The following is a 19,326-nucleotide window of genomic DNA, read 5'->3' as shown; positions in this document are numbered from 1 at the left end:
TTTATAACTGTAGGAATAGAATGGAAGTGCAGTTTGAAAAGGCTGCAAGGATTATTTAAGTCTGACATGGTTAGGGACTAAAACCCAGGATAGGGACTAGAGGACACAGAAAATGAACAAAAAAAGGCAAGATAATTATTTTCAGTTCATTTTAAAGCATGGAAAGAGATAAAGAAAAATAACCAAGGTTTACTTTTAACAAGAGTCTTTGGCCACATGTTTCAGAATGTATTTTTAAATTTTTAAAAAGCTGATTACCTTCATTCCTAGATGCAGAAGCACTATGAAACTTTCCCCTCCACCCCTTGATCTTGGTGAAATCATTGGTCTTCCCTGTCCTAGAAACAAAGGGAAATCCAGCATCTATAAAAGTAAAAGTAAAAGAGACGATCAAAATTCAAGGAAGCCAATATTTAATATAATATTTACTAAGATTTCATCTAAAATGTATAAATCATAGTTAAGACTCACCACTAGATAAAGGATTTAATTAGAGTATCCTAAATGTCTCTAACAATGGTAGCATTTTATTTTTATCACAAACTTGTCTGACTTTACAAATACTGTGCACTCACCAGGAGAGGCAGGGTTGGCTCCGGTAAGGTTCCAGAATGGAAAGCTAGTGGCTGGAGCCAAAGGTAGCTGTACTCCCAAGTACTTAAGATCAATGCTCATTGTTGGATCCACTGAATTCAATTTTAAGCCCACTACAAAAAAAAAGAATCATATTGGGTATTTTTAAATCTCTGGTTGGGGTGGAGGGGGGAGGGAGGGGTATAATAAAGAATAAGTGGAGACCAGAAATGATGAAATAAAAGTTGAAAGTGGCAGACAGACTTTAAGGTGGCCTTATGATCCTCACTTCCTGGGTATTATATATTTACAAAATCTTCCCCTTTCTATCCTGAACATTGGTGGGCCCTGTGACTTGCTTCTAATCAGTGGCAAAACAGATAGGATGAATATGATTATGTATGTATATGTGATAATATAAGAGTGAGTGTATCATCCATCCTGCTAGAGCTGCAAGGATAAAAATTCTGCCAACGACCTGAGGGAAACTGGAAGCAGATCCCTCCCCAGTCGAACCTCTGATGAGGAGACAATACTCACATCTTGATTGCAATCCTGTGATACACTAAAAGGAGGACCCAGATAAGCTATGCCCTAACATCTGACCCACAGAACCCTGAGACAGTAAATGTGTTGTTTTAAGGTACTAGGTTTGTAGCAATCTGTTAAGCAGCAATAGATAACTAATACATAAACACAGCAGACTTCAGACCTTTTGTACTTTAATACTTCATAGCCCAGAGATTTTCTAGGACCTCTAATACAAACATGCAATAGTATGAGCGTCTGGCCTGGTGAAGGCTACTAATACTTTAGTTATTATTAAGATATTTATGGTTAATGGAGCCTATAAATATTATGGCTTATCTGTAGGTATTGGAAAAGCGTTTATTTTCCTATCTTTTTACCTTTTTTTCTTAACATTTTACATCAAAGATTTGTCTATGTTGACAAGTTTATCTCTACATGATTTATTTTCACTATTGTACACTATTCCAGATTATGAATGACTCTCATTTATTCACCATTCTCCTCTTGATGAGAATTAAGCTGTTTCCTATTTTAAACTATTACAAAAAATACTGCAGTGTAATTGTACATCTTGTACAAAAAAGTCTATCACAAACATGAACATGTATGAAAGCTTCTCTAGTGCATTTAGCTTTTCCTTATGGCATTTACCCAAGAGTGGAATTGCTATATAATAGGATATGTTCATCTTTAATTTACTGGATAGTGTTTGACATATATGTGGCTCCCCAAAATATTCTGAGAACCTTTCCAAAAGCTAGTACTTTTCCACATTATAACCCCCACCTTTTCAATGGAGAGGTGTTAAAACACAGATGTAGCCATAAAAGGCTTCAATCTAGAAGAGAGGCCCATAAACAAAGGAATACTACGCAGAATTGTGTTAATGAGGGTGATACTATTTGGCCAAGTTAAGGACTTTTAGAGGTAAAAGTAATCAGTGTCCTAGCTGTAGTACACTGTGTTCAGTGTACTACGTTGAATATGGTAGTAACTGTTCAATGTTGTGAGACTGCTTGTATGGGCTCTTAGGGAATATAATTTGGACATTTTTCCTGACCACATAGTCCTAGAGTCTGTTTCTCTGCCTTTCAGGAGATTCTCTCTGTAAATCATCTGATATTCTTTAATAAATTTATATTCTATTTCACCTGCAGAGTGAGTGGGAAATAAGAAAACCGTAATTACATAACAAACTGGAATACACATAAGACTGCTTATGGCTAGAGGCAACCATTACAGTTATTAATTTCCCGTGGTCTTGTCTGGCCACTCTGAGATCAAGTGTTTCAAGAGCATACCTGTCACACAATCATGGATAACCACATGCAATTCTGCACTAGTTGGGAAGTTGTTGACTAGACTGCCAATCAACTCTCCATTTATACTCTCTCCAACAGCATTAAGAGTCGTTGCTGATTCACATCCTCATCAACATTTCGTATCACTGGACTTTTAAAACTGTCCTCATCTTATTGGTATAAATCTATATCCTTTGTTCTTAAATTTGAATTTTCTCTGTTACTAGTGACAAGTTTCTAATTTGGATTTCCTTGTTTGTGCAATTACTGGCTTCATACTACTGAGCAGGAAAGTATTTAACTTAAATTTGAACAAAACTGAAATAAGAAATTCAAGGCATCAACTATTGTAGTATTAACTACTAGAAGTCACAGGTACAGGTTTCCCAATAAAAAGCTTACATAGTACTGGTTTCCTGCAAGGTGAAGACATTGGTCAGGTTACAGGCTTCAAGTTCTCTTAAGGTTGATTTGTATATACTCCACAGAAAACTTAATAAACAAAGATGGCAATTTGGCTTTAGTTTATAATTCTAGTTCTTTAAAATAAGTATCATTTTATCATGCCTATTTTAATCACATGTGATTAAAATGAACATCAATAAAGTATTTTCATGTTTCAATCAACTAGGGAGAAACGTGTGTGTATGTGCTGTCACTGTCAGTCGTGCCCGACTCTGCGACCCTGTGGACTGCGGTCTACCACACTCCTCTGTCCATGGGATTTTCCAGGCAAAAATACTGCAGTGGACTGCCATGCCCGCCTCCAGGGGATCCTCCCAAACCAGGGGTCAAACCCGTGTCTCTTCCATCTCCTGCTTTGGCAGGTAGGTTAATATGGGTCAAAACAACTGTTCTCTAATCCTGACTTTCGGCTAAATTTCTCTTAGCTTCTGCTTTCTCATCAGGGAAGTAAGTCTCAACCCACTGCACTGAGTTTTATGTTTTTAAGAATTAACTGTACCTCCTCTTTGAAATGCTCTGCAATACAGATGAGGACAGAGATCAAAGACATTTCCCAGACCTCATGGAGCTTTTGTGTTGTTTTCCCAACTGACTCATTAGTAGTTACAATAGGGTAAATAAATCTGGTGAGAGGCAAATGGAATGATACTTGAAAAGGCCAAGGCAACCTGGTAAAACTGTACAGAGAGTCTACTTATTAAATTAGAATAAGTAGGAATTAACTAGGAAAGGTGGGGAGGGACAGCAGGGTGGAACCAGAGTGGAGCAGAATGCAAAATACTGCAGAAATTCAAGTGACACTGAATCCTAAACAAAGGACAAAATCAGATACTATAGTGTTTTGAGAAGAGAAACATATTATTATTAAAGAAAAAAACTACTTGAGCCTACAGAGAAAACAGAAAGAAAGGAATTAAGTTGTTAAAAATGTATCTATACAGCCAAATAGGTAGGTAGACATGCAAAATCTAGACCAGGACAATCAAATTTGCAGACTGTTTTCCCTACATATCTTCTTGTCTGCATTTGCTAATATTCTGAACTGCCATCTTCCCCCAAAAGGTGTACCAAGTGATTCTAAAAATAACAACAAAAAGATCAAGTTTATTTTAAATATACTCATCAATTTTGTTAAAGACATAACAGTAGAGAGGTCAATGGCACATGGACACTGCTCAAAGTAATTCCCAACTTAGCTTACCTACACATCCTGAAATGTTTGTCCTTAGAGAAAATCCTTCCCCAAGAAACCAATACTTGAAACCCAGACTTTCAGTTTCAGTTCAGTCGCTCAGTCGTGTCTGACTCTTTGCAACCCCATGGACTGCAGCACTACAGGCTTCCTTGTCCAGCACCACCTCACAGAGCTTACTCAAACTCATGTGCATCCTGTCGGTGATGCCATCCAACCATTTCATCCTCTGTCGTCCCTTTCTCCTCCTGCCTTCAATCTTCCCCAGCATCAGGGTCTTTTTAAAAGAGTCAGTTCTTCACATCAGGTAGCCAAAGTACTGGAATTGGTGATGGACGGGGAACCCTGGTGTGCTGAGTCCATAGGGTCACAAAGTTCAGTTCACTTCAGTCGCTCAGTTCAGTTCAGTCGCTCAGTCATGTCCAACTCTTTGCAACCCCATGAACTGCAGCACGCCTGGCCTCCCTGTCCATTACCATCTCCCGAAGTTCACTCAAACTCATGTCCATCGAGTCGGTGATGCATCCAGCCATCTCATCCTCTGTTGTCCCCTTTTCCTCCTGCCCCCAATCCCTCCAGCATCAGTCTTTTCCAATGAGTCACCTCTTCCAATGAGTCAACTCTTCGCAAGAGGAGGGCAAAGTACTGGAGTTTCAGCTTTAGCATCATTCCCTCCAAAGAACACCCAGAACTGATCTCCTTTAGAATGAACTGATTGGAACTCCCTGCAGTCCAAGGGACTCTCAAGAGTCTTCTCCAACACCACAGTTCAAAAGCATCAATTCTTTGGCGCTCAGCTTTCTTCACAGTCCAACTCTCACATCCATACATGACCACAGGAAAAACCACAGCCTTGACTAGACGGACCTTTGTTGGCAAAGTAATGTCTCTGCTTTTCAATATGCTATCTAGGTTGGTCATAACTTTCCTTCCAAGGAATAAGTGTCTTTTAATTTCATGACTGCAATCACTATCTGCAGTGATTTTGGAGCCCAGAAAAATAAAGTCTGACCCTGTTTCCACTGTTTCCCCATCTATTTCCCATGAAGTGATGGCACCAGATGCCATGATCTTTTGTTTTCTGAAAGTTGAGCTTTAAGCCAACTTTTTCACTCTTCTCTTTCACTTTCATCAAGAGGCTTTTTAGTTCCTCTTCACTTTCTGCCTTAAGGGTGGTGTCATCCACATATCTGAGGTTATTGATATTTCTCCCGGCAATCTTGATTCCAGTTTGTGCTTCATCCAGCCCAGCGTTTCTCATGATGTACTCTGCATAGAAGTTAAATAAGCAGGGTGACAATATACAGCCTTGATGTACTCCTTTTCCTATTTAGAACCAGTGTGTTGTTCCATGTCCAGTTCTAACTGTTGCATCCTGACCTGCATACAGGTTTCTCAAGAGGCAGGTCAGGTGGTCTGGTATTCCCATCTCTTTCAGAATTAAATAGATGTTTTGCTGGAACTCTCTTGCTTTTTCGATGATCCAGCAGATGTTGACAATTTGATCTCTGGTTCCCCCACCTTTTCTAAAACCAGCTTGAACATCTGGAAGTTCACGGTTCACGTATTGCTGAAGCCTGGCTTGGAGAATTTTGAGCATTACTTTACTAGCATGTGAGATGAGTGCAACTGTGCGGTAGTTGGAGCATTCTTTGGCATTGCCTTTTTTTGGGATTGGAATGAAAACGGACCTTTTCCAGTCCTGTGGCCACTGCTGAGTTTTCCAAATTTGCTGGCATATTGAGTGCAGCACGTTCACAGCATCATCTTTCAGGAGTTGAAATAGCTCAACTGGAATTCCATCACCTCCACTAGCTTTGTTCATAGTAATGCTTTCTAAGGCCCGCTTGGCTTCACATTCCAGGATGTCTGGCTCTAGGTGAGTGATCACACCATCGTGATTATCTGGGTCATGAAGATCTTTTTTGTACAATTCTTCTGTGTATTCTTGCCACCTCTTCTTAATATCTTCTGCTTCTGTTAGGTCCATACCATTTCTGTCCTTTATCAAGCCCATCTTTGCATGAAATGTTCCCTTGGTATCTCTAATTTTCTTGAAGAGATCTCTAGTCTTTCCCATTCTGTTGTTTTCCTCTATTTCTTTGCAATGATCACGAAGAAAGGCTTTCCTATCTCTTCTTGCTATTCTTTGGAACTCTGCATTCAGATGCTTATATCTTTCTTTTTCTCCTTTGCTTTTCGCTTTTCTCCTTTTCACAGCTATTTATAAGGCCTCCCCAGACAGCCATTTTGCTTTTTTGCATTTCATCTCCATGGGGATGGTCTCGATCCCTGTCTCCTGTATAATGTCACTCAGTCATTCAGTTGTGTCCAACTCTTTGCGACCCCATGGACTGCAGCACGACAGACCTCTCTGTCCATCACCAACTCCCAGAGTTTACACAAACTCATGTCCATTGAGTCGGTGATGCCATCCAACTATCTCATCCTCTGTCGCCCCCTTCTCCCACCTTCAATCTTTCCCAGCATCAGGGTCTCTTCAAATGAGTCAGTTCTTCGCATCAAGTGGCCAAAGGATTGTAGCTTCAGCATCTGTCCTTTCAATGAATATTCAGGACTGATTTCCTTTAGGATGGACTGGTGGGATATCCTTGCAGTCCAAGGGACTCTCAGAAAGTCTTCTCCAACACCACAGTTCAAAAGCATCAATTCTTTGGCACTCAGCTTTCTTTATAGTCCAACTCTCACAACCATACATGACTACTGGAAAAACCACAGCTTTGACTAGACAGACCTCTGTCGGCAAAATAATGTCTCCGTTTTTTAATATGCTGTCTAGGTTGGTCATAGCTTTCTTCCAAGGTGCAAGCATCTTTTGATTTCATGGCTGCAGACACCATCTGCAGTGAGTGATTTTGGAGCCCAAAAAAATAAAGTCCCTCACTGTTTCTCCATCTATTTGCCATGAAGACTTATTTGCCATAAGACTCAGACTTAGTTGGTTTCATATGAATGAGAATAACTTCAGCTTGCAAAAATAAGTTAAATAATTCTTAGCATATCCCTCTAAAAGCATAAAACCCTTTGCATATGATGGTTTAAATCATACCCCTAAATGCTTCTGCCTTTTCATCATATTAGGACCAACTTCTTAAGAACTCATTATCACACCATTAAAAAAAAGACTCATAAAGAAAGAAACAAAAACAGATAACCCTGTAGGTTCAAGGCAGAATCACCTAAGATGATAAACTGTAGCAAAAAAAAAAAAGTGTGCATCTAGCTAAATGCACTTAAATAGGAGGTATCCACAAAAATACACTTCAAAGAAAAACCTGTTTAACTACTGAACACAGAATAGAAAAGAAGATATAGATATATAAAAGAAAAACTCTACCTAACCACTGATTTAACACTACATTCAGAGATTTTTTTAAGTAACTAAAAGGAAAGAGAGAGTGCCCTGGGAATACTACCATTTAAGGAATTTAACATTAAAACCGACAGGAGTTCATACTGATATAAAAGACTGAATAAAAATGAGGGAGAAAGAAATCTCTGGCTGTAGAAAAATTCCAAGTAATTTATGCAGATACTCCATCCTCAAGAAAGAGAAGCGTACCTTACCATTCATTAAGCATACCTTACCACTGTGGACTACACAGTGACTTCCTTCCAAAGAGTACAGCATAAAAATGTCAGTGACAAATCATGTTGATAATATGTATCCTTGATATGGGAAGATGAGAATGGCACTTTACCTTTGTGGTCTTCTTCCTATAAACATATGGCCTCAGGTGAACCATGAGAAAAATATCAAACAAATCTCAACTGAGGGTCATTCTACAAAATACCTGACCAGTATTCCTCAAAACTGTCAAAATAATTAGAAACAAAACATTCTGAGAAACCATCCCAGCCAACAGGATCCTGAGACATGACTACTAGATGCAGTACTATGACATTTTCCTAGGTGATAGCTTGAAACATAAAAAATTAACTAAGGAAATCTGAACAAAGTATGCACTTTAGTAAATAATAGTATATCAGTAGGTTCTCTAATTGTAACAAATGTACTGCGCTAAAATTAGATGTTAACTACAGGGGAAACTGGATGTTGAGTATATGGGAACTCTCTACTATGGTTCCAGTATTTCTGCAAATCTGACATAGAATTAATTTACTTGGTAGCAATGAAGTAGAAAGTGCTTTTATGAAAATACCTTTAAAGATCAAAAAAATGTGATTTCAGGATGATGGGCTTAGAAAATAAACCAATTTGGAAGCAGCAAAGGAAAGTATGGAAGACAAAAATATCACACTATGGAAAACAAAATTAAGAATCTTATTTTAGCAACAAAACTATAAACAACAACAATAAAAACATTTTCTCAGGCTTAAATCAACATTTCTTCCACAATTACAAAGGAGGTTCACAAAGTTTTTCAAGTTTTTTTTTCCCAGCTCAAAAGCTTTCTAGATTTATAAGTGCTCATTTTCTAAAAAATAAGGAAACGCTACAGTTGACAGAAAGGCAAAGAAACATGACATTACTGAACTGAAATGTAATAAATTTAATAAATTACTTCAAGCATCAATTCTTAGAAAGGAATCTAGACAAGTATTTTCACTGTCTGCAGATACTTAGTTGGCACCATAAGTTACTATAAACATTCAGTCAAATTAACTTAATTACTTTAATATTTTGGGGGGAGATATCTGCCAAAATAAAATAGAGGAAAACCTCCAAACTGTAATTCTATCTCATACCTTATGGAAAGTGCCTCATGGATTTTAGAAAGTACACATGGATTATAGATTTAACTGTAAAACTATATAAGAATGTAGTTGAATTAACCTTAACAATGTGAGGATTAAGTACAAACTTGAACACTAAATGCATAATTTGTGTAGTAAGTGAAAGCTGATGCCTCACACTTTTCTGTCCAAAAAAACTGTTATCAGCTGCCACCACTTACAACGGATAGGTTTTACATAAAAATACTTACTTTATCTTCTACACCACAATGGGAATTTCTGAAAATAATGGGCCTACATTCCTATTTGACAGTTCATTGATGTGGAGGAGACTCTTGAGAGTCCCCTGGACTGCAAGGAGATCCAACCAGTCCATCCTAAAGGAGATCAGTCCTGGGTGTTCACTGGAAGGACTGATGTTGAAGCTGAGACTCCAATACTTTGGCCACTTCATGCAAAGAGCTGACTCACTGGAAAAGACTCTGACGCTGGGAAAGATTGAGGGCAGGAGGAGAAAGGGACGACAGAGGATGAGATGGTCGGATGGCATCACTGACTCAATGGACATGGGTTTAGGTGGACTCCAGAAGTTGGTGATGGACAGGGAAGCCTGACGTGCTGCGGTTCATGGGGTCGCAAAGAGTCAGACACGACTGAGCAACTGAACTGAACTGAACTGATGTGGATGACCCTTTAGAAAAAGAACCTATACTCCAGGCGACTAGCATCCAACCCCACCCACAAATTCAGGCTAATTTCACTCTATGTTACCTGCTTAGTTCCCATAAGCATTTGACTTTGAAGGCCCATTACACAAAGGGAAAAAAAATCAAAGATTTGACTAAAATGCCTATAAGGAAAGGAAAAAACTCAAACCTTAGCCAAAAAAATTAACAAACAGAGCAAAAAGATCAGCAGGGAGCACTAAATATATTTAACTCTAGAACTAAGACAATAAAATAAATGTGGTGATTAGGCTGAAAGAACACAATGTCAATGTTACAAAGAGTACTTTAAAAAATGCAGGAGTGAGGGGAAAACGAAAAGTTAACTGATAAGAAGATAATATTATTTATATAAAATAGCAGAAATGAAACCAAACAATAAAGGACAGCAAACATTATTACCAGCAAGATTAGTATGACATGACTGATTTTCCATTACAATCCACAGTATCCAGTCCTAATTACTTGGATTGAAATTTACATACTTTAACACCATACTGTCACACAGTCTCACATTAAATCAAAAAGTTCAAACATTACCACTGAATTTAGAAACTGAATGGCTGTTTATAAATCAATGTTCTGCTGGTATATAATGCTTAGACTTTCACATAAATGATGTACTATACAATGTGAATCAGCCTAGACAGTCCTTTGAAAATTGACTAAGTGTCAAAACTCAAACTACTCCAAGAAGCATACCTAAAATAAAAGATATGAGAAAACTAAAAGTTGAGGCATGGTTTACAGTCCTTCTGTTTACAGTGCAAACAGGGAGGAAAGTCAGTAGTTAATTATAATGGCATAGGTATGGTAAATTGTGCTGTTCTTTAAAAAAGGATTAAACCATTTAAGCAGGGCCAAGATAAATTATTTCAACAAAATAGGTAATGATGAAAATTTTAAACTACACTCCAAGCAATATAAGAAATATATAAAATGTTTACAGTCATGTATAAGAAATAAGTATTCTCTTTACACAGCTAAATATATTACCAAGTACATAAAAAAAGTAGGGTCTTCCCCTCCAAAAACAAAACAAAGGAACCTTCAAAAAACCCCAGAAACAAAAGCAACCAAAATTGCTTTATAAGAAAGAAAAACACCACTTTCTTACCATGATACATTTTTAATGCATAATATATTATGCTTCACCAATGACAGAACAATATCCTCTGAGTCTGAAAAGGTTTCTCTTAGGATACAAAAGACCTAGGCATGCTTTTTAGTTAAGGGAAAGAATCATGAACAGAGAGAACAAAAAAAAATGCAAGCTGAGAGAAGGGCTAAAATAAATTAAATCAAAAGAAAGGGGAAAGGAAGAAAACAGAAAAGATTTGGGGAAGGAACAAAGGGAAGAGAGAAAAAAGAGAGGGCAAGAAGAAAAAAGAACAACAACAACAAAAAAAAACAAGGCTTGCATAGTTTTCAGAGAATTATACCTTCTTGAAGACCAGGATGTATGACCTGCTTGTGCCGCAAGGCCTTCAAATCTTCTATCAGTTCCTTTTCCAACTGGGAAATTCTTGCTCTGCAACCTACTCAGAAAACAATGATAAAAATAAGCTGCTATATACTACAGCAGACTACACATTGCTTCTTTCACTTCTAGAACCAAATCCTCCCTCTCTCTTTTTTTTACTATTATATAATACCTGGGTCATTTGCAGCTGATGCCTGAAGACTACAAGATTCTTCACTTGTTCCATCAACTGCATGAATATCTAGAGCTTCCTGTATTTAAAAAGAAAAAAGGAAAGAAAAAAAGTGGTTCATGTCAGTTCTAAGGATTTAAAAGTAAACCAGGGGCATTTTTTCCATGTTGATACTTTTCACTATTTTCTAAATGTTCTAGATTAACATCACTTTAATAGTGGGGAGAAAGCAAAAAATTTATATATAATACACTCAGCTAACTGACTTATAACTGTATTTATGCCCATTTATTGCAATTTGTATACTGATTTCTTCTGCGTGCATGCTAAATTGCTCCAACTGTGTCCGACTCTTTATGACCCCATGGCTGTAGCCCACCAGGTTCCTCTGTCCATGGGATTCTCCAGGCAAGAACACTGGAATGAGTTGCCATGACCTCCTCCAGAGGATCTTCCCAACCAAAGAATCGAACCTACGTCTCTTATGTCTCCTGCATTGGCAGATAGGTCCTTTACCACTAGCTCCACCTGGGAAGCCCCTGTTTAATTAAGATAGATTACTCAGCAATTAACAAAGAGGGAGGACAAGAACAGGCAGAGAGAATTCAACCTCTGTGTAGTCAATTTACAAAGACTAGGTTTCTCTAAAAATCTAAAAGAAAAATAATCTAGTTGAAGCGTTGGGTTAATACTGCTAACCCAATATTTCAGATACTCCCTTTCCCATGCACACAACCTCATATAATGGATGCATTCACAATAACTACATTCCAAGATAACTAGCAGCTAGTATACAATTCAATGGTGATTATTTGGCCTTAGAAAGAAAGCTGAAAATGACAATCTTACCTTTGATTCAAAGGAAACAAAGAGAACACCATCTACATCTTCCAGGTCAGGTTTCACATCTGGAAAGGTACTCCCAGGGCCTGTAGGAGTGTTCTTCGTAGAAGTTAAAGATCTTCCTGTGTTTTTAGGCGGCCGCCCTGCCTTAGACAGTTTCAGTTTTCGTGGCCTTCCTCTTTTTCCAGGGACATTTGGAGGGGCATTCTGATTAGCATTCACAGTCCTAGGAGCCGCTGAAATCTTAAGCATAGTTTTCTTTCTGCCCAAGTCCTCTTTTCCTAAAAACGAGTCCTCAACTGAACTCTTTGAACCATCAAGTAGTTTTTCTGTGTTAACACTGTCAGATATATCAGGGTATTTCCACTGAGCTTCTTTAAGTGAGGGATATTTTTGTACCACTCTGATATCTGGTGAATGTCTTCCAAGATCATTTTCTGATTCTCTGCCTAAGCAGAAGCCAGTCTCATTAGAATTTTCAATGTACGCAGGCAAATAGTCAAATTCTGTCAACAGAGAAGATCTATCCTTCCGAGATGTGCAAAGCATGTTGTCAGGGAGCTCAGAAACCTTCACTGTGCTTTTGGTGACAGCACAGGGCTCCAGATAGACTACTGGCATCTTTCCAGCATCTAATTTGAACATTTTCGCTTTAGCAACACCTGATGGGCTATTTGGTTGCCATTTAGAAGATGGATGGTCAGCTTCTAGGTTATCAGCTTTATTGTGCCTTTTCAACTGTTTCTCTAGTATAGGATCATCATCACTGTTTGAGTATACATCTGTTTCCTCATCTGTCTCTTCCTGTTTCACAGTGACCCCTTCTGGGCACTCACCAAGTTCATATTCATAATCATCCAAAGGCTCTTCTTTAATGACAACATTGAAGTTTTCATTTGGGCTTAATGGTGACGTTACATGGGAGCCATCTTCAAAACTGTTGCCAAGGCTGGAGAGAGAGGGTAGGGAGGGTTAAAAAGGACAGAATTATCCATAAATAAGACTCAAGAAGGGAAAGGTGGAAAAAGAGATTGTTGAAAACCAAGTAAAATCACATCAGATTTCAAGAGCCATTCATTAAAAAAAAAACCAAACAACAGCACTCTGTATAACATAACAAGCTTCTCAACGGTTTACCAACATCACACTTTTACATATTCCATCAATTTCTCATGAAAAATTTATAAAACAAAGGGTAAAGTTTTAACAAGTAACTCTCATGACTAAATCAAAAAGCAAGATATGTTGTAACAGTTATTTTTCTAATAGTATTCTTCATCGCTTCTCAGCCTTTTGGCTAAGATCAAACCTAACAGTATTCTTCAAATGAATTCAATTTTGAAAGTTAGCTGGCACTGATACAAAATCAAACTCTTGAAATCTACAGACTAATAAACAACTGCCAATAAAAGCAAACAAATGTCCATTATGATTAAAAATTTAAATAAACATCAGAAAGGGCCTTTCAAACAGCTCATTGATTTTTTAATTGAGATAAAATTCATACAACATAAAACATAACATTTTAACCACTTTAAAATGTACTAGCTACTAGTTTTCCCACTGCAGTCACAATGTTGCTGCCAGGTGATTTTTCAAATTGAAAACTGAAAAAGTCACTTTCAATGTGAAGAACCCAGCATTAGTTCTTCCAAAATCAAAGGGTAGAACGGAGGTAGATGAAGGCAAAGACATATAATCGGTCTAGACTTCAGTGTTTATAATTCATCAAAATTCAAATCAACTTTCTAGTTTCCCACTTTGCCTGATTCATCACTGAAAGCATATAAACTATACCAATGTACCTTGAGAACATGTTAGCATGACTCACTAACCCAATTAAAGTCACTTTATCTGTATAACTTTCATTTACCTCAAATACACAAAAGCAACAACTAAATCAATGTACCCCTTGAAAAACCGACTTGAGATCTTGGCCTCACTCAAAAATTCTTCAATAAAGGACTTCCAGTTAGAATACAGAAGTTCACAAAGAACATACAGTGACAAAACACTAAATTTAAAATTCTATTCTTTCTTTAAAGCCACTGAATACCTCTGGGTACAAAATAAGTCTAAATCAACTGAATTCCAGAGAGGGACCAGCCATCTCCACGTGACCACAGACTACTAGTGCTTGCAACCCTGCATGGCATCTACATTGGCTGAAGTACAAATGTAGACAGAAAAAGGATGCTATAGGCAAAGAATCTTTGCTGGAACACAGAGAAACCAAACTTTTAATGCCTGAGTATGGGCAGACCAAAACCTGCCCTCAACAGAAAACAAGTCTTGCTACCATCAATTATCCTCCAGCGGACTTCTGCAGAATTCCCAGTGATGCAGAAACTTGGCCTGAAAACGGAAACTTAGTGTCACAGCGCTTAAGATTCCAGGGCCCTATCTGAAAGAAGAGCTCGATCCTACCCTTAAAACTGAGGCAAGCTAAAATTATTAAAGTAAATCATTCAGAAACTGAAGTAAGCGGAAATTTATTAAAGTAAATCATCTTGACTTGTGGTCCCCAACCTTTTTGGCACCAGGGACCTGTTTCATGAAGACAATTTTTCTGGTCCATGGCTCAGGGATCTAAACTGAAGGATAGAGAAAAAAGCAAAACATGTGTCAGAGACCTGTGGAACATATCTGATGATCTAACATATTGGTAGCAGCACTTCCAAAATGGCAGGAGAAAGAAAGGAGAAACATTTGAAGAGAAACTGAACAAAAGTATTCCCAAAGGGAAAGATTTTCATCCACAGATCCAAGAAGCTCAGCAACATCAAAAAAAAAAAGTCATACCTAGGCACATAAAGATCAGGCAGCTGAAAAAAGACGAAGAGAAAAACCTTACAAGCAGGGAAGGAAAAAAGAACAGACCAGAAGAAAAAGGATGGTAACAGCAGACTGACTACTTGTGGGAAACCACGTAAAACAGAAGACAAGGGGATGACACCCATCGTAAAGCATTTAAAGGATCGATGCAATGCTGCAGGTTTAAAAGACGCCTTCAAAGCTAAAGCCATTTTCAGACATCTGGAAGGATTCACACGTCACAAAAAATACTACCTCCTTAGACCGAAACAACACAAGGATATTAGTTTTCACCACTTCTAATTATGTAATTTTATACTAGAGGTTCAGGCTTTCCTGGTGGCTCAATGGTAAAGAATCCACCTGCAATGCAGGAGACCTGGTTTCAATCCCTGGGTCTGAAAGATCCCCTGGAGAAGGGAATGGCACCCAGCACCCCACTCCAGTATTCTTGTCTGGGAAATACCATGGACAGAGGAGTGAGTTACAGCCTGGTGAGTCCACGGGGTCACAAGAGTAGGACACAACTTAGCAACTCAAGCCACCACCACCATAGTAGAGGTTCTGCCAGGGCAATCAGGCAAGAAAAAGAAATAAAAGACATCCAAACTGAAAAAGAAGTTAAAAAAAAACCTCTATTTGTGGATGACATGATCTTGTACACAGTCACACCCAGTATCTCAGGAAGACTGGTTCCAGAACTCCCCACAGATACTAAACTCTGGATATAAAACAGAAAATCCTAAGAAATCCACAAACACACACACACACACAAAACTAAGGGAATAAACGAGTTTGACAAGATCACAGGATCCAAGATCAACACACGCCAAAATAATTGCATTTCTACACACTAGGAACAAACATCAAAAATGAAACTGAGAAGACAACCCTATTTACAATAGAGCAACAAGAATAAACTACCTAATAAACTGAACCAAAGCACTGTAAGACTCGCATACAGAAAACTACAAAACTGCTGCGGGAAAAAACAGAATTAAAGCCAGCCTTTAAAAAAAGGATAACTACTCCACAGTTACATACTTAGACAACCTAGTATTGGTGAGACAGCAATACTCCCCAAAAGTGAAATGCAGATTCAACACAATCCCCATCAACACCCCACCTGGGATTTTTGTAAAACAGACAAGCTGATCTTATATAATTCACATGGACGAAAGAGAGACTGGTGGCTGCAAATGGTGGGGTGGAACAGTAGATGAAGGAAAATGGGGAGTGGTCAGTCAAGGACACAGGGTTTCTTTCTTTGCTGTGATGAAATGTTCTTACAATGACTCTAGTCATGGCTATACAATTTTGCAAATATATAAAAGTCACTGAACTTAACACTTTTAAAGGGTGGATTATATAGCAGTGAATTACATCTTTTTTTTTAAAACCAAGTTTAAAAAAAATACTAAAGGAAGTTCTTCAGACTGATAGGAAATGAACTAGTATGAAAATGAATCCAGGAATGAATGAAAAGATCCAGAAAAAATAAACATGTCACTAAAGATAAAAGACTATTTTTCCTACATTTATTTAAATGACTATTGTTGAAAACAAATAAAGTAACAATATTTGGGGGGGAACGTTATAACATATAAATAAGGACATGAACAACAAGGACATTAGCTGGTCATGAACTGTTATAATATTAATCTGATTCTACTTGATAAACTAAAAATGCACATACTTATCTCCATAACCACTGCTACAGAATGCACTGTGTCCCCTCCCAAATTCATAAACTGAAGCCCTAACCCCCAAGTGACTGTACACAGAGATAGAGTCTTGAGGAAGTAATTAAGGTTAAATGAAGTCATAAAGGTCACCTCTCTCTTTCCTACATGAGGACAAAGCTAGAAAGCAGCTGTCTACAGGTCAGGATAAGAGATCCCAACAAAACTGAACTTTATCAAAACCATTACTTGGACTTTCTAGACTCCAGAAACATGAGAAAATAAATTTTCATTGTTTAAGTCACTCAGTCTATGGTATTTTATTATGTCAACCTAAGCAGGCTGATATAAACACTAAAAAAACAAAACAAAAAACCAGAGGCCTAGCTAAAAAAACCAACAGGCCACATGGATGGAATTTTTTTAATTCAATCTAAATGAAAACAGGGGAAGATAATCAAAGAAGAGACGACAGAAAATACCAAGACGAAATGCTGTGCACAGACAAATTTTTCAAAAAATCAGTATCTTGGGGATTGATAAACTGTTTACAAAGGGCTTCCCTGATGGCTCCCACGGTAAAGCATCTGCCTGCAATGCGGGAGACCCAGGTTTGATTCCTGGGTTGGGAAGGTCCCCTGGAGAAGGAAATGGCAATCCACTCCAGCACTCTTGCCTGGAAAATCCCATGGATGGAGGAGCCTGATAGGCTACAGTCCATGGGGTCGCAAAGAGTCGGACACGACTGAGCAACTTCACTTTCACTTTACAAAGGGCTAGATGTAAAAATTTTAGTCTCTGAAGTCTGTACAACCTTTACTCAACTCTACCGCCATAGCATAAAAGAACCCACAGACAACACATAAAAAAGTGAATATAGCTGTGTCCCAACAAATAGACACTGAAATTGGACTTTTACATAATCTTCACATGACACATATTACTCTTATTTGTTTTCCCTCAAAATCATTAAAAAATATAATAACCATATTTTTAGTTTGCACGCCATAACACCACCACCAAAAAAATGGCAGGCTAGGTGTCGTCCACAGATCTTAAGTCTGCCAATCACTGAACTGAAGTAGGCACATTAAGACAAAAGCAAGGGAACTCCCTGGTGGTCCAGTGGCTAAGACTCCAGACTTTCAATGCAGGGGGGCTTGGTTCAATCCCTGCTCAGGGAACTAGTTCCTGCATGCCACAACTAAGACCCAGAGCAGTTAAATAAATAAAAACAAAAGCAAGCAGAAAGAAGGAGCAAGTGCTAAGAGGAAAAAGTTCAATGAAATAGAGAACAGAGAAATTGAATTTATGAGCTGAAACCTGCCAACAAAGAAAAACTCCTTGGCTTCCCTCAAGTCTAGCAAACACATAGTGAAAAAATTCCAATCTTGCACAAACTCAGAAAATACCAGAGGCTTCAACACTTTACAACTTTGAAGAAAACAAATCCCTGAATCCCAAGTATCAGAAATAAAAATATCCTTCATGAATTCAGAGGAAAATCCTTAGTGAAATATTGGTAAATTGAATCCAATACTAAAAACAATGTTCTTTAAACCAAGTAGTATTTATCCCAGGAATGCAAAGATGTTAGAACACTTCTAGTCCTCATTCCCACACAGCCCCCACCCCATCATTAAAAAAAAATAGTAACTATCCATATTAACAAAAAACAGGGAGAGAAAAAACAAAATCTCAATGGATACAAGAAAGTCATTTGATAAATATTCAACATTCATTCTTAACACTTAAGAAATTAGGACTGGAAGGAAACCTCTCAATGTGATACAAAGTGTTACAAAAACAGCTAAAGCCAACATGACAACAGCCAATTAACAAATACTGAATGATTTTCTTTAAAATTAGGAGACATGAATGACCACTCTCAAAATTCAGTTTCAGTAGAGTACTGGAAGTTAAACTGTGCAGTAAGTAAGGAAGAAAGAGAATAGTAATAAAGACTGTAAAGGAAGAAGTAAAGCTAACTTTGTTCACAGACATCGTAATTGTGTGTGCAGAAGATCCTAAACGCTACAAACCAATAAGTGAACTCAGCAAGGGCATCAAATATAAGATCAAGGTACAAAAATCAACTTTATTTCTACCTACTATGGTAGTTTTGAAGTTTTCACTAGGGAACATTTATTACAGTGTCATCAAGACTGTATACTATTGGCAAAAGAACAGACCAAAAAGTGGAATAAAAACAGTCCAAAAATAGACTCACTCATATATATAGTCACCTCATTTTCCAAGGCACCAGTGCATTTTAATGAGGAATATTTTCAATATGTTAGAACACACAGGTATCTGCATGGAAAAATATGAGTCCTGACCCCCAACTTCACGCCATACACAAAAAGTAAGCCAAGATAGGTTAGATTTAAAGGTAAAAGCTAAAATAGCTTCCCCCTTTCAAAATTTTCACTTAACTGGAGAAAATAGCTATTTCTTTATCTGTTTTTGTTTTTTAATGACTTTATTATGTAAGTTACATAACATAAATCCCACCCATTTTATGTGACAACTCACTTATTTTTACTAAATTTATAGTTTTGCCATCACCACAATCCCATTTACTTTTTTTTTATTTTTTGACCACACTGCACAGCTTGTGGGATCTTAGCTCCCCAACCAGGGATTGAACCCAGGCCCTCAGAGGTGGAAGCAAGGAGTCCTAACCACGCAACTGCCAGGGAATTCCCTATTTTACCTGTTTTTAAAGGTCAGGCAAACCATTATGTCTCTCTTTTGCCTTTTCCCTTTTAATCTCAGTTTTTATGTATATTTATATATACTAATGTCATTCTCTATCAAGTAATT

The 19,326-nt window shown here is 37.8% G+C and overlaps 1 protein-coding gene across 1 annotated transcript in view; it reads right to left on the bottom strand.

Moving 5' to 3' along the window:
• MGA (MAX dimerization protein MGA) overlaps positions 1 to 19,326 on the bottom strand; it is a 147,045-nt gene that overhangs the window by 53,501 nt on the left and 74,218 nt on the right. Inside the window, exons 3-7 of the mRNA XM_052647402.1 lie at positions 12,011 to 12,953; positions 11,162 to 11,240; positions 10,949 to 11,044; positions 576 to 707; positions 259 to 363 (exon numbers count right to left, since the gene is read on the bottom strand). Of these exons, the coding sequence (XP_052503362.1) occupies positions 259 to 363; positions 576 to 707; positions 10,949 to 11,044; positions 11,162 to 11,240; positions 12,011 to 12,953 (1,355 nt within the window). The remainder of the gene's footprint in view (positions 1 to 258; positions 364 to 575; positions 708 to 10,948; positions 11,045 to 11,161; positions 11,241 to 12,010; positions 12,954 to 19,326) is intronic.

The sequence above is a fragment of the Budorcas taxicolor genome, chromosome 10 (genome assembly GCF_023091745.1).
Source record: "Budorcas taxicolor isolate Tak-1 chromosome 10, Takin1.1, whole genome shotgun sequence".
NCBI classification, from domain to species: domain Eukaryota; kingdom Metazoa; phylum Chordata; class Mammalia; order Artiodactyla; family Bovidae; genus Budorcas; species Budorcas taxicolor.
This window is presented reverse-complemented; position numbering and strand designations above follow the sequence as displayed.